The sequence below is a fragment of the Pezoporus occidentalis genome, unplaced genomic scaffold (assembly GCF_034315485.1).
Source record: "Pezoporus occidentalis ecotype Australia unplaced genomic scaffold, CSIRO_AGI_Poc_V1 ctg6, whole genome shotgun sequence".
Lineage (NCBI taxonomy): Eukaryota > Metazoa > Chordata > Aves > Psittaciformes > Psittacidae > Pezoporus > Pezoporus occidentalis.
This window is the reverse complement of record NW_026915943.1, coordinates 9471069-9486642: the sequence shown is the minus strand read 5'-3', so window position 1 is coordinate 9486642 and position 15574 is coordinate 9471069. Positions and strand designations below refer to the sequence as shown.

The 15574-nt window shown below is 50.1% G+C and overlaps 1 protein-coding gene across 3 annotated transcripts in view; it reads right to left on the bottom strand.

Annotated features, from left to right (window-relative positions):
- The window catches only part of AMOTL1 (angiomotin like 1), a 66683-nt gene extending 51344 nt beyond the window's left edge, over window positions 1-15339 (bottom strand). For 2 of the 3 annotated variants that reach the window (XM_062639347.1, XM_062639349.1), the window contains exon 1: window positions 4900-4971. In XM_062639347.1, the coding sequence (XP_062495331.1) occupies window positions 4900-4933 (34 nt within the window). In that variant the 5' untranslated portion in view covers window positions 4934-4971. Of the gene's footprint in view, window positions 1-4899; window positions 4972-15176 lie in introns of those variants that run through there. The other variant, XM_062639348.1, reaches the window with a different exon arrangement.
- Between the last annotated feature and the right edge of the window lie 235 nt (window positions 15340-15574).

The window sequence follows — 15574 nt, the reverse complement described above, 5'->3', positions numbered from 1 at the left end:
ATTCTCTTCCTCAGATGGACACAAACGTTCTCCTTGGTTCCCACTCGCAGGCACTGACATCGCTCTTTATCCATCTACTTTTTTTTTGCCAGTGGTGTCCTTTAGGTTAAATAGCTTTCACCCTGAGTCATTCCCACAAACTTGCAGCGTACAAAGGAGCCTGGGATAAGGACAGAACAAAAATAGTACAAAGACTGTACAGTGCTCTCTAACTGAAAATGCAGGCATTGAGCTCTATCGTATGGATCTGCAGATTTCTAGAGCCTTCCCATTTCTAACACAGGCGACAAACCACAGGCTAAGGATGCATCATTCTTCATTTGATCCATGTGAAGAGCTGCTTGTGATAACCCTGCACTGAGCAGAGCCTTTGCATTATTCCCAAGCATCACGTATAAAGGAAAAAGAAATCAAACCTTCTTCCCACCAGAATGTATATTCCAATTATGAGCCTTCTGTTATTAAATCCTTACATGCAGTTTATATTCAGCCACTTTGAAAATGCAGAAATTTAATCAAGGTATTATACACAGAAGTGCTAACAAGATAATTGCCTTTAGTTCCTGCTCCCAGACAGCTGAGCTCAGATTTAGAACAAGGAAAATCACCGTAACAGCCCATTGGAGTCATCACCGTGAAAATGGCTCAAAACCAGTGCATGTCACAGGCACGGGGACACATGCCATGGGACAGGCCATGCCACTGGCAGGATCCCCTGCCCACCCCAGGCAGGCATCCCAGTGGGGAGTCCCCCCAAGAAGTGTTTCACCACCTCTGTGGGAAGCAGGAGCCCAGACCAGGTCCTGGGGAGGGGACTCTGGTGCCTCCTGCCCTCCAGGCACCACAAGGGACCCATGTGTCATGCCCCAGCCTGGCTGGGACCCCACAGAAATACCTGCTCACAACACACATTGAGGAGGGAGGGCAGAGGGATAACAGTTCCTCATAGAATCATGGAACGGGTTGGGTTGGAAGGGGCCTTAAAGCTCATCCAGTTCCAACCCCCTGCCACAGACAAGGACACCTTCCACTAGACCAGGATGCTCCTAGCCCCTGTCTCCAACCTGGCCTTGAACACTGCCAGGGCTGGGGCAGCCACAGCTTCTCTGGGCACCCTGTGCCAGTGCCTCAGCACCCTCAGAGGGAAGAATTTGTTCCTAACATCTAATCTAAATCTCCCCTCTTTAAGCTTGAAGCCGTTACCTTCACATTTACCCTTACCCTACATTTACCTTACATTACCATTACAATTTTTAATTACTTCAGTTGGTTTAAGTCTTAAACTGAGACTGAATTTCACTAAAAGCATTTCAGTTCATTTAATTGCTCCTTAAATTAAATTAACAAAATAATGTCATCATTTTCCAGCCTGAGCCTTGACCCCTGGAGTTACTGCTGGCTGAAGCACATTGATATTTATGCTCACCAATTTGGTCATAGCAAATACTCCCAAGTATTGCTCAGTTATTTAATCCCATGCTGTTTTCCTGAGATGTGGCACCCCCCACAGATCACCCGCCCCCCGAAAGGCACTGAATGACCCATTACAACTTCAAGATAAGGTACAGACATGCATGGGGAAAGGCACAGCCAGGGCCATGGAGAGCCAGCAAGTGCTGTAAGACCCGCTGCCGCACACGGGATACACCTTACTGCAAGGCAAAACACTGTTCTCACATGTGCTGGTCCAAATCTAGAGGGATTACATCAGCTTCTCCACATTTACTCCAGATTTAAATCCACAGCAGCACCCCACCTACTGAAAAAGTCACAAACAACCAAAAAAGATCAAGCGTGGTTCCTAAATGCAGTATTTCCACACAAAGGTTGCCCTGACAATTTTCTTCATATAAGTGAGGTTATTACTGTTATTTTCTATCTATTGCCATCTATTTCTGCTTCTGCCCTGAGCAGAAGGCAGGCTGTTCCATTTAAAAATTCAGGACACAAATGGGAACCAGATTACATCTATCCCAAAGCTGCCAAAAAGCAATTACTGTATGAAACCAAAAATCCTCCTGGGAGTTTTCCCAAATCCACAAAATATTCCCGAGCACTAAAGTTTCCACAGGGACTATTACATTAGCAGATAGTCTCTGTGTGAAAAACTGAGCACGCAGCCATCCTCCTAATGGTTTCCAGGACAAGGAGGCTGCACAAGGCACGTACTCCCCACCTTAGCACCAAATAACATTTTGCAGAAACACAGAATGGTTTGGATTGAAGGGACCTTAAAGCTCATCCAGTTCCAACCCTCTGCCATGGGCAGGGACACCTTCCACTAGACCAGGTTGCTTCAAGCCCCATCCAGCCTGGCCTTGAACACTGCCAGGCAGCCACAGCTTCTCTGGGCACCCTGTGCCAGCACCTCAGCACCCTCACAGGGAAGAACTGGTTCCAGATATGGCCTTTACAGTATCAGTATAAAAACCAAATGGCACTGTGGACATGAGGCTTTCGTTTCCCAAAGCAAAGCTGCAACGGTCAGCAGCAACATCTCCACTTTGTCCTGAAACCTCCATGCACATCCCAAGAGCCCAGCTGAGCCTGACCCCCAGGAGCTCTGCACATTTCCCTCTGGGGCTGCTGCTGGGGTCCCTAAAAACCCTCCTCAGTGCCTCTTCACTGGAGAAATGCAATGTCTTTAGCTCTGTGCCAGTGCTTCCTTGCAGAGGAGCTCTTACGAGAAGCACTGGAGCTGTATCCATGCATCAGGCCCTCTATCCAGGAAAATGGTGTGCAGAATCTGACCCAGATCCAGGAGCTAATCCTATGCCTATCCACAATGTCACAGGTGTGTGGAAATGGAAATCAGTGAGAGCAACCCCTGATCCTGCAGGCATGGGGACTTCAGTGGGGCAGCACGTGCTTGCTCGGGGTCAAATCTGCCCTCCTTCAACCTGAGTGCTTCCCAAAGAAGAGGGAAAGCAAAGCTCCTCCTGCCTAACACTGTCGGAGAGCAAAGGACAGCAAAAGACAGCAGGGCAGAAGAGGAGGAAAAGAATGGACCTGTGGGTGATAGGGGAGCTCCCACCAGTCCCTCCCCAGTCTGGGGAATCTGGGGCTCCAGCCCCACCAGCGTTGGTGTCGGTACATCCCTCCTGAGGTAACAACCTAAAACCAGACCTGTGAATCCATCCCCTTGCACCCCTACTCCAGATGGGGATGAGGAAGGCTGAAGATGAGGAAGGGTGGGCAGGATGTGGCCCCTCCATGCAACCCCAATGCAGGTTTTGTTATGAGCTCTCACCCACCCAACATCTCCAGCCCTCTCTCTCAGGTATTTCTTGATACTTGGGTATTTTATGAGACCCTTTTAAGAGCTTTTCTGGCCATTAGCAATGTATATATATATATATGTGTGTATACATATACTAAAAAAATCTACATTTTTAATACACACACATAAAAAAGTATGTAGTTATATATAAAATACATATGTGTATTTAATATTTATATAAAATATATTTTATATATAATATAGTCATACATAATATGTAAATGCATAAAAATATGTAAGCATATCTACATATATGTTACATCTCTACATATATGTAAAACATATATAGATCTAAAATATATACATGAATACATCTCCCTGTGCACACCTGTGAGCAGGACTGGCGCTGCCAGCTAGCTATGCACAGGGGAAATGAGGCGACTCCCCGTCTCCACGGCCACCCCTCTCTCAGAACGCTGTTTCCATCTAAACCACAAAACCCCAGCGCAGTGGATGCCCGAGAAGGGCCTCGCAGGAGCCTCAGCCAGGATGCCGGTCTGCCCACAGCTGCTCAGCGCTGCCGGGACATTCAGGAGCGCCAGGAAAGAGGAAAATAACCCCTTTTTCCATCGAAAGAGGAGCAAGCTCAAGCAGCAACGTTCCTGTGCTTAACTCAATCACAGAACCTGGCAGGAGAATTCGGGGCAGGCTCACGTGGGGTTTTTCTCCTCTTTCAAGGCTGTTTTTCTCCCTTAAGCAGGAGTTTATCTTTGTTCTCCCTGCAGGGGCAGGGAGGTTAAACATAACAGTTCCCTCTCACCATCCCCCTATAACAACAACAACAACGTGAGAAAACGCTCCCCGCCGCGGGCCGCCCCTCCCGCTGGCTCTGCCCCCACCCCGGTCCCGATCCCGATCCAGGTCCCGTTCCCTGTCGCTGGCTGGCTGGGGCGGGCTGGCTGCCGCTGACACCCGCGGGGGACAACGGGGGACCCCCGGGGACGCTGCGATCGCCGCTGCGGAAACACAACCGCCCGCCGCGCGTCCAGCCGGGAACGTTCCGCTCCCGCTGCGCTCCCGGCCGGTGGCTCCGCTCTCCCCCGGGACAAGCGGCGGCTGCCCCCGACGTTCAGCGCCTTGAAACGAACGGCGACCCCCCACACACACCTCATCGGTAGCGGCTCCGGTACCCACCCCAGGCGGGGGAAACACGCTCAGGTACTTGGGAGGCTCCAGGGTGCCGAGAAACACGGAGCGGCCGGACAAGATGGGCCGGGGCGGGCTGCCCGGCCCTAACGGAGCACCGGCCGGGAGAACGGGGACAGCCCCGCTCCCGCACCGGGTGGGGTTTCCCCCGGAGGCAGCGAGTCCGGGAGCCTGCCCAGGCCTCCTCTCATCCTCCCCGGGGAGCGGTACCGGAGGAGCGGTGGGACCCCGCGGAGCAGCGAGCCCGACCCTACCCGGACCAACCCGCGCCGCGCTCCTTCCACTCACGGCCGAGTGTGAGAAGGGACAGCTCCAGCGGCACTCCCGTTCACACCGGCACACACGTGGACAAAGACGCAAGCACCCACACGGGTGCGCACAGGCACATGTATGCACACACATGTACACATGTATGCACACACATGTACACATGTATGCACGGACGCACCGCACAACCCGCCCGCCGCCCTTACCTCCAGCTCCGCGCCCCGACAGCACCGCGGCCATCCACGCCGATACCCGCCGGCAGCCGCGGGTGGGGCGGGGCCAGGGGCCAGGGAGGGGCCAATCACAGGAGGCGGACCGGGGGTGTGGCTAGGGGCGGGGCCAATAGGCCTTGGAGGCCGCGCCGGTCCTAGCGCCGACCGGACAGAGCCCAGGGTGAATCACCCCACACTGAGGCTGTGGGGCTGGAAAGCCCGCGGGGACCCCGAGCCCCCCCCAGGCTGGGCCTCGAGCTCTGACAGAGCTTCACCGAGAGGATGGTGAGGCACTGGAACAGGATGCCCAGGGAAGTGGTGGAATAACCACTGTCCATGGAAGTGTTCAAATACCCTGTAGATGAGTCCCTAAGTGATACGGTTCAGGGGTGGACTTGAGGTAAGGGCTGGACTTGATGATCATAAAGGTCTTTTCCAACCTAGTTGACTCTATGATTCTCAGGCCCAAACAGAGCCATCAAAGACAGTGGGATGCTCCCAGGGTGAGCCTGTGTGGCAGCACAGCTTTGCCACCTCATGCTTGGGGATGCTCGGGCCCTAAGTCTCATCCTAGGTACCAACACAGGCTTCCTGAATCACACCCCACGCCTCACACAGTTGATAGACCCAAGCCCATGCATCAACTGCAGGCATCTTCCCCTTCTCCAGGGCTGCAGCAGCTTCCCCTGCACCTGGAGGAGCTGGTGGCTCTTCGGGGAGCAATGGGACTCCCCCATTCCTAAGTACAGCCCCACATTCCTAATCACATTTTCACATGAGCAGTGCATGCACATACCCGTTGACATCAAGGGATTTCCAACTGATGCCCAACGTGAGTGCTGTGATAACAGGAACACAGGACATTTGCCCGCTTGCGGTTTCATTGCAGCTCAGCACACCAGCCCCATGGGATGTATGTTCATCAGGGCTCGAGTGAGCCACTGTTTTGCCGCCCCAGCCCGCCTCCGCCCTGCTGCCAAGGGTCCAGCACAGGGGACATGGTGGGAGGGCTCCTTGGGTATTTGCACCGCATTCCATTTGCATCCTTGCTGCCACGTGGGCACAGACTGGGTTGGGCAGCTGCTCTGCACCCTCTTCCCAGAACTGCCCCACAGGGCAGACCTCATTCCAGATGGCCGGCACTGCCAGGATGTTGCCTGGGTTTCCCCATCTCATTGGGGGATTCACTTCAGCAAGCTGCCGGTGGTGCCAGGATTGCCCATTCAATTTGTGCTCATTTCTCCCAGCTCTTAACACATGGACAAGCTTTTCAGCTCCCAAAGGGACTTTGGTGGCTTTAGCCCCCTAAATACTGTGCCAAAGCAGCTAGAGATGCAGCAAAGGGCTGAAGAGGAGCCCACCCAATGTCATCTCAGTGCCACTGCAGCCCTGTAAAGGGACACAGCAAGACCGGAGCTGACACCCAGTAGCTTCAGGCAGTGGGAGCGTGCTGCAGATAACAGCAGTCTGAAGCATTGTGGTTTTGAATTGCAAAACTCAGCTTTGCTTGAAGTTTGGGTTTTGTTTAGGTGCAAGATACAGGGAAACAATAGGATACAGGACATGAACAAAGGAGGGAAAAATATTGGTGGTGAAACGAGAAACGAGACTCCTCAGTTCCCACATCTGCACATCTCCCATGGCAGCAGTTACACCAGAACTCTCCAGCTACCTGGAAGGAGGATGGAGCTAGGAGGAAATGGCATCGAGCTGCACCAGAGGAGGTTTAGATTGGGTATTGGGAGAAATTTCTTCACTGAAAGGATTGTCAGGGACTGGAACAGGCTGCCCAGGGAAGTGGTGGAATCACAGTCTCTGGAAGTGTTCAAAACCTGTATTGATGAGGCCCTTAATGAACATGGTTCAGTGATAGAGTTGTGTCCTGGGGTAGCAGTTGGACTTGATGATTTTATAGGTCTTTTCCAACCTAGTTGATTCTATGAATCTAACTGTTTCCATGTGAGCTGAGCATCCTCAGGGATGCTCTTTCCTCCATGTTGGCGTGGAAAACAGGGTGCCCACTAGGTACTGTCCCTCTGGGTATCTCTGAAGCTTTGAAACTGAAGCAGCTACCAGCTGTCTCCGTGCTGTCACCTAATAAAGGCTCAAGCAGGAGAGCAGAGAATCACAAATACACTGCTTTAAAGGGAGGCAAGGGGAGCCAATCACATCCCTGACATCCTCAGGGGGAATATAACAGTCTAGTGCTTAGGGTACTAGACTTGGATAAGAGCGGGATGTTCAGTTCTCTTGTCTCCTGCAGGTGCCCTGAGTATCTTGGAGGAAGTCAAGCCCAAGGTTTTTGAACACCTAAATCCTCTGCAAAGTCATGGGACACCTTGGACATAGATAGATAGATAGATAGATTAGATAGATAGATAGATAGATAGATAGATAGATAGATAGATAGATAGATAGATAGATAGATAGATAGATAGACAGACAGACAGACAGACACCTTGGTCCCCTGGAGGAACCAGCCTTTGGTTTTTCAGGTTGTGTACCTGCTCTCTCTCATCTCCCTCAGTGATAAATGTCGGCTTTGCTTATACACACAGGAGAACCATAGACCTGCTCAGCTGTAAATGAAGGTGTGATTGCTCCCTTGGCTTGTTAGTGCCTGTTCACAGCGGTGGATGGAGCTGGATGAAGACACTGCTTGCTGAGCCTTGTTCCAAATGGCAATTCAAGCTCTACTTTTTCTCATGCTTCAACTTTACCATTTGGCTGGGCAAAATGGGATGCATTATTCTAGCTACTCTGCTGCACAGTCCATGTCACAGGGAACTGGGTGCAATGTGGCTGTACTGCCCTCGGCCAAGCAGATCCAGCCTGTCTGAGACTTCATTTTACTTCTCATTCTGGTCCCATGGTCTATGCTTTCTTTTTACCTATTGCTGTGTGATGAGAGGTGATGCTTTCAGTGCTAGAGGAATAAATACATCAAGAAAAAGGATTATCTGCTGTCTTGTCTTTCAGTAGCATTGCAAGAGCCTCATGAACCATCCTGTTACATATCCAAGGAAAAAAGCCCTTTTTTCTGCTGCAGTACAAGTGTGATTTCTCTTTTCTCCCTATTATTCATTTTCTGTTCCATGTTTCCACAAAGCTTCCAAAATCTTTTTCCTGTTCAACTCCATTTTGGTTTGAGAAATGAAATGGCTGTGAAGGATGGCAGGTTGGGGAAGGAGTTCTCTGACCCCTCTGCAGTCCGATACATCTGATAACCACTGGGGAGCTGTGTCTGCCCAGGAGGGCAAGACAACTGCTGCCCAAGCTTATCCCCTCTGCAGCTCCACTATTTTTATAGATTTTCGTATGCATTTATTTAGTTATATATTTATTTATATTGCAAAATAAAATGTTCCCCCAATTAGGAATAGCTCCACTATTTTTATATTTTTATCTTTTATATACTTATATTTCTATTTTTCTATATCTTTTTTATTTTTATATTAATTCATTGATTAATTAATTAATGTTTTTTTCTACAATGAACTTGAGGAAGGAAATAAGTCCATCCTTCCACCCCTTTTGGTTCTAACCCTGCTCAGCCAGAGCCCAGTGCTGTCAGGGTATCAGAGCAGAGCTGACAGTGCCATCTCCCTTCAATGCCTGTCTTCTGCTTCTCCCTGGTAACTAGGGAGACCCAGGAGACACACACACCATTCACAGCCTGGAAGCACGTCTGTTACACCCTGAAAATAAAATCTCTCATGGATTTTCCAAGCATTTCAGCAAGCTGCATGGGAGGGGAGAAGCATTTCCTGGTACCCACTGGCCTCAGCCATTAGCAAACCCTTGGATCACTCAGCATCCCTACACTATCCCAAACCCCTGGGGAGCTCTGAGCGGTTCCTACCACCAAACCCAGAGCTGGACCACCGAGGCCCTGCAGAAGGGACATGACCATCCCAAATCACAAGCAACGCCCAAGTATTGACACTCTTTGCATGTGCACCCATGCATGTAATCCCACAGATTCCCAGTGCTGCAAGCGAGCAACATATTGTCCCGCTCTGCCTGACTCTGCAGCAATCCCAAATGCCTGCATTCAGTTTCACTTCTTGCTGGTGCTGCTGCTTTGAACAATGGCCGATTGGCATCAGGGGAGTTTCAGGCCCTTTAACATCACCACTGGGGATGGCACAAAAAATCACCATAGGATGCTGAGACCACAGCAAGAAGCTGAATCAAGAATCAGAATATATGGTGTAAAAAACCTCACCCAGGTAACTTAAATAAATCAAGGCCACAAAGCCTTTGACGTAGATGCTGGAGAGGGACGCTTCACCAGGGACTGTAGTGATAGAACAAAGGGTGATGGGTTTAGACTTAAACAGGGGAAGTTCAGGTTAGATATAAGGAAGAAGTTCTTTACTGTGACGGCAGTGAGGCACTGGCACAGGCTGCCTAAAGAAGTGGTAAATGCTCCATCCCTGGCAGACTTCAAGGCCAGGTTGGATGGGGCTTATAGCAACCTGCTCTAGTGGAAGGTGTCCCTGCCCATGGCAGGGGGTTGGAACTTTACATTCTTAAGGTCCTTTCCAACCCAAACCATTCTATGATTCCATGATTCTATGCCCTTACTGTTATCTCATGTGGAGATAGTCTTACTTCTTCTTGATAGTCACAGGCTCTACCTGCCTTCTACCCTTCCTCAGCATCCCAGCATCATCTCTAACTTCTGAGCAGAGGCAAATCCTCTTAGAGCCCTGGGGCAGCGCTTTCCAAGCCAAATCTGCAGAAGGTTTCTAAGTAATCTTGCCACCAGGCAGCCAGTGAGCTCAGTGGTTCAGGGAGCCCCAAAGACACTCATCCTGCTAAATTAATAGCCTTTGCTAAGGTTTCCGCAATGACAACTGTGCATATTTATTGGGTCTCCTCTGATACACACTTAGCAGGCAGTGTTGTATCTGGGGGCAGCAGGAAAACTCTCCCTGCACATCTGTTTTTTCCAGTGCTGCCAAAGAGCTTTCATTTTTCTGTAATAACTTGACCTGTTTGGTTTCTGGCAGAAGACGGCCAAGTAGAGCACTCGCTCTCTTGGATGCGCTCCAGTACAGGATGAGGTCAGGACAACAAAGAGAAAGAAACAGCTGGATGACTACGAAGCAGTGGGAACAAACAGGGCAGGGACCAGGGCTTTTTCTTTCCTTCCCTTTTCATTTATCCAATGGGATTTCATTCCTGGGCGTATTTATTCCCCAGGCCGTCGGTATCACAAAAGCCGTGTTTCCTGCACGCCTCCTCCCGACCATACCCAGGGTGCACGTATAAATAGCGCAGGCAGCTAATCCCTCCTCTGCTCAGCTGTCAGGAAATGTGAGGCACAGGTCCTAGGGGTTTCCACTGAGAGACTGCAGCTCCTACACAAGCATTTTCATCTTGATTTTGGAAGGGTGGGTTTCGTACCCCCCACTTCCATCTAATTTTTCCATTTCACCACATTCCCATTACTCTTTCCAAGACTTTCTGGGATGGGGGCTTCACCTTGCATTTTTCAATCTGTCGTCTTTCTTTTTTTCCCCTGATATTCAGCTAAATCATCTAAAAGCAGCAAGGAGAAGAATTGCCAGTGGGGAGAGAAGGAGGTGGAAAAGAGGGGAGGGATGAGGGAATGGAAGACAGGGAGAAGACATGCCAAGTACAGGAGAGACAGAGAAGCAGTCTGCACATGTTTCCCTGTTGGGAGAGTTTCTCTCTCCCTGACTTCACTTTCTCCATGGCCAGAATTCCACCTCCGGACTTGCCAAGGAGACAATGCAGCATTCCTCTGCTGGGCCACAAAGCAAGTGTGAAATGTTCTGTTTTAATCATTTACAGAACAAAAGGAACACAACCGTCACCATCTGATTCATATCTGCTGAAATCCCACAGCCCGAGCTGTGGGAGAGGAAACACGGATGAAGAAAGTAAAGGAAGAGGAGGTGTGGGTTTGGTTTGGGTTTCTCTCTTCTAGTCACTGCGGACCTAAGGAAAAGCAAGAAGGACCATGCTGGCCTATATAAAAGTTTAAGAGCTCCTGGTGTCCTCTGACACGGCCTCTGGAATGCGTCTCCAGAGAAAATACAAGGAACACTACAAATGCTGTTTCCTCTGACAGGTGATCCCGTTTCCCTTCCTGAGCCAGAGGTTGTAGCTGCATCACCAGGTTTGAGAGCCTTTCACAGACTTTTCTTCCACGATGTTTTCTAATCACTTTTTCAGCCCATTCACGCTTTTGGCACGCTGGACATTTTGTGGTAGCGAGTTGTACAGTGTAACTGCACTGTGCGAAGACACAGCCTTTGGGTTGTGTTAAGCCTTTTCTAATATCACAGAATCTCAGACTGGTTGAGGTCACAAGTGGCCTCTGGAGCCATCCTCATCCAACCACCTACAGACAGTTGTCCAGGACCATGTCCAGATGGCTTTTGGGTACATCCAAGGACAGAGACTTTACCACCTCCCAAGGCAAAATGTGCCAGTGCTTGGTAACCCCCACAGTGAAAAAGTGCTTCCTGATGCTCAGAGTGTTTCAGGTTGTACCTCTGGTCCTAGCACTGGGCACCACTGAAGCCTGGATCCAAGCCCTTTTCACCTTCCCTTCAGGTATTTACTGATGAGATCCCCCAGAGCCTTCACTTCTCCACACTGATTAAGCCCATCTCTCTCAGCCTTTTCTCACAGGATTGATTCTCCAGTCCCTTTTATCATCCTTGTGCCCTTTCACTGGAGTATCTCTGGTATGTCCGTGTCTCTCTTGCACTTATTTACTCCTATGCCATTCATCATTCTTGTACTTTTACTGTATCCTCCTTCAAGCATCTCTTCTCCCCATCCTTGAGTTGTAGTTTACTGTGTCTGCTCTGTCCCTCAGTCACCTCCCTCGCCTGGTGCTTCTCCAGGGACTCTCAGAAACCTGTGAGCCATGTGCTGACTTATACAGCAGCAGACCACAGAGAGGTTTCCAAAGGCTGGCCATGGCAAGCAGAGCACCAGTCTTTACAACAAGGACAGAAAGAAGAGTCAGGAGGTGATTTCCCAGCCATTGTTAATTCCATCCTTGGAAACACTGAAACAACGAAAGGCTTTGCAAACATGTAGAAAAGGAGGATATGAGTAATAACCAGTGCAGACTCAGTAAGAACAGAGCTGGTCAGACTCATCTGTTCTTCTGTAATAAGCTTTATATATGAGAGGGGGTGTGCGGATGCCATATATGTTGGCATACAAGTAAGACTTGTGGTAACTGGGTCATACGGTATCACTATAAACAAGAGATGGGACACTCTCTTGGGAAGATGGATGCATGAAGATCAAAATGTTTCTTGGAGGTTAGTTACTCATGGCACGAAGCAACACTAAACAGCCTGTTGTAAATCTGGTCCTGGTCAGCATTTCCACGAATGACTCAAAATCCAAGCACAGCTTCTTCTGTTTGCAGTTGCCAGCAGGCTGGGACAAGCTGCCAGAAAGCTGGACACAGGACTAGAGGTCAAGGAAGACTTGATGAGCAGGAAAAAAATCGATGTGATCCTCCAGTAGGATCCTCCTCCCAGAGTCCCCACATAGGACAAGAAACTCCCTGTTTGAGCCATGGAAGCCATGTGTACGGACCAAGCTCCATTTGAGCCATGTGTAACTGGCTTAAATTGCAGGAATTTAATTAGACACTGAGAAAACCCTTCCAGTGCAGTGAAGCCTGGGAAAGCTGCTGGAACAGGCTGGTCCTTCACTTGGGGTGATGGGTGAAAGGAGGCACAAGCCCTGCCTTGAGGCAGGAAGGAGGCGTATTAAACTCTTGGAGTTCTGCTCAGACCTGCCTTTCTGTGGCTTAGATGATGGTGATGTTTTGTTATGGTATTGTTGTTTTGTCTCAGGATGTTGTTATTATAATGCTGCTTTATTCCCAGCTCCCTTACTAATAACTCCTGCTGTTCAGGTAGCTGGTTTGACCAGGGCTGTGTGTTTTTGGCCTGGCATTCTCAGGTGCTGGTTACACAATCACTGCAACACAGCATAAACCCAAGCTGTTACTGGGGTTGTCTTGTCCTCTCCCCCTCCAACACGTGCTTGCTCTTACCCCCTCATCACTGCCTGGCACCACAAACCACACAGCTGCACATGACTCAGGTTAGGAGACTGATCCAGCTGAAAACCCACCAGCCAGGAGGGAGGCAAGGGGAGAGATTGGTTTTCCGTTGCTTGTTCTGCTATCTCACATCCTTTGTCTGTCTTGTCTACCTTGGATGGAGCAATCCCATCTTGGAAAGCAGAGTGGAAATGTAAGGTGATACAAGCACTGGGTCGAATAACTGTTCCAGACTGAGGGATGTTTAATACTGCTGTGCCGATGGAAGCAGTGTTCGAGTTGCTCCTGCTTCCCCTTGAGTGGGAGTGGGGCTGTGCATAAGCCCTGGCAGATGCCAACCACCACTGCAGGAGGCAATGGATCACACTGGATGGCACAGATTGTTTCCCCATTAGGATGAGGAGGATGCCAGCAAGCCGGTTGTCCCATGTTTCAGCCCTGATTCCTGCCCCTCCAGGGTCCAGCCCCTTGACCAGGGGTCACCAAGAGCCTTATTTTGCCCATCTAAGCCATCTGTCCAGCTGCTAATGCATTTGCTGCTCAACTGAAACCAAACAAATCTTGTTGCTTGGGAGAGGGAGCTTGTTCTTTGTCACTGAATACATTTGCTGAGACTTGGGGGGGGGCAAAGTTATAAGAAATGAGAGCATGCCTCTGAGGGAAGGCACCCTTTAAGGAATAACATGATGAAGACCAAGAAGAAAGGGAGCTGGTGGAAACCGTGTCACAGAAAACACGTTTTAAAGTTACTTGACTTGTTTTAACTGCAATCGGGTAATGAATGAGGCAGCCAAGGGAAGGCTTTTGGCTTTATTCCCACTCCCTGCTAGACACTCCTCTGGGTGGACGCATGTCAGAGCAGTCTCTATCCTGACACCAAGTGGAAAGAGCTCACAAGGACTCCTTTAAAATGCATCCAAGTGTAAGGTACTGCCAGTGAGGACAGCTGCCCTCCCTGCCACCCCTTTGGCACCAGCGAGGCATTGTACAGTTTATAAGCATCATCGTATTTACAGGAATGTCTTCAAGAACCTGGCTCTTAGCAGCAGAGGTTTACAGCAGAGAGAGTTGCACACGATAGAAATCACCATTCTGGGCTCCTGCAGCTTTCTGCTCTTACCCCAAGCTTCCAACAGTGCCCTGTGTGGTGAGCAAGCCGGTGGTTGCACACAGACAACCCTTACTGGGAACAAGCTCTCATCAGAGAATCACAGGCTGGTTGAGGTTGGCAGGGACCTCTGGAGGCCATCTGCTCCAGCCCCCCTGCTGCAGCAGGGCCACCTAGAGCTGCTTGCCCAGAACCATGTCCAGACAGCTTTTGAATATGTCCAAGGATGGAGAATTCATTGCCCTGAAAGTGAAGGGCTCCTTTTCCTTGGGAAGAAGAGCTGGTGTTTGGTCATGTAAGATGATGGGCATCAGTGTGTTGGGGCAGCCCCACCATGCCGTCAAGAGCAAGGCAGGGTGCACTGCTCTTGACCTGAGCCCTGTGTCTCTCCCAACACATCTAATCCACACTTCCTAGCATGCTCCTTCTCCAGCCTTCACCCATTTTCCCAGGAGGGGCTGGGGGCTTGATTTCCCCCTTCCCTGCACATCACATCTCCAGGTCTAGGTGGCCAGAAGACCTCCTGCAGAGGCTTCCTACCATGCAGTTCATCCTCACTCCCTCCTTACCTTGAGAACCTCTAACTCGTCCTGAGACAAACATTGTTTTAGACCTTGGTCCTGGCATTAAGGGAAGGTCGCCACCAGATAGGGTTTCCCCATGGATTCAGCCTCTGAAGCCTTCAGCTTCCCATGCCAATTTGAGGTTGTTTTCTCCCTGGGTGTCTTCACTTCTGGGTTAAAAAAGCCCTCATCATCTTGCAACACACCAGAAAGTCACAGAAGCTCCAGTGCCAGTCACGGGCTAAGCCTAACCCACCGCCCCCCAGCATCATTATCTGAGAGTGCTTTGCACCACAAAGGTGACAGCTTCTCTCCCAAAGGAAAGAGAACCTGCATCAATTTAACAGTGAGGCTCTAAACACGTCTGATGGATGGCATTCAAAAGCAACACAGAAAGAAGGCACCAGTGGTGACAAATCTATGCAGCTGAAAGCATTCAGTGGCTGCCTTGTGTTTTAAGCCATCTCCTAGTTATTCTACATTGTCAAAAAGGAAGAGGAAAGCGTGCTGTGCATGGACTTACCCAGCTGATCCAGAGCAAAGAGGGCTGGGGCACCTTCGGAGAGCTCATTGTCTGAGGGAAGAAGAAAGATCAGCTGCAGAGGAGATGTGGAGAGCTGGGATGACAACAGTTCAAATCAAACTGCAGATAAGCCCCTTCTCAACTCGCTTCCAGTTCACCCGACAGCCTTCATATGCATGTTATTGGAAACAACCTGGAATCAGCTCAGGGTGGAGACTTATGCCTTTTCCAGCACCAGTGAATGGGCTCTGCTGCCCCGTCTCTGCCCACACTGGGATCCTCAGCCGTGCTCCACGTTTTGGCTATGCCACAGCTCTCCACTCCCTTTTCCTGGCTCTCCCAGTGCTCAGGGCACGGCCAGCAGCATCCTGCCTGCAGAGAAGCTTTTCAGCACACCA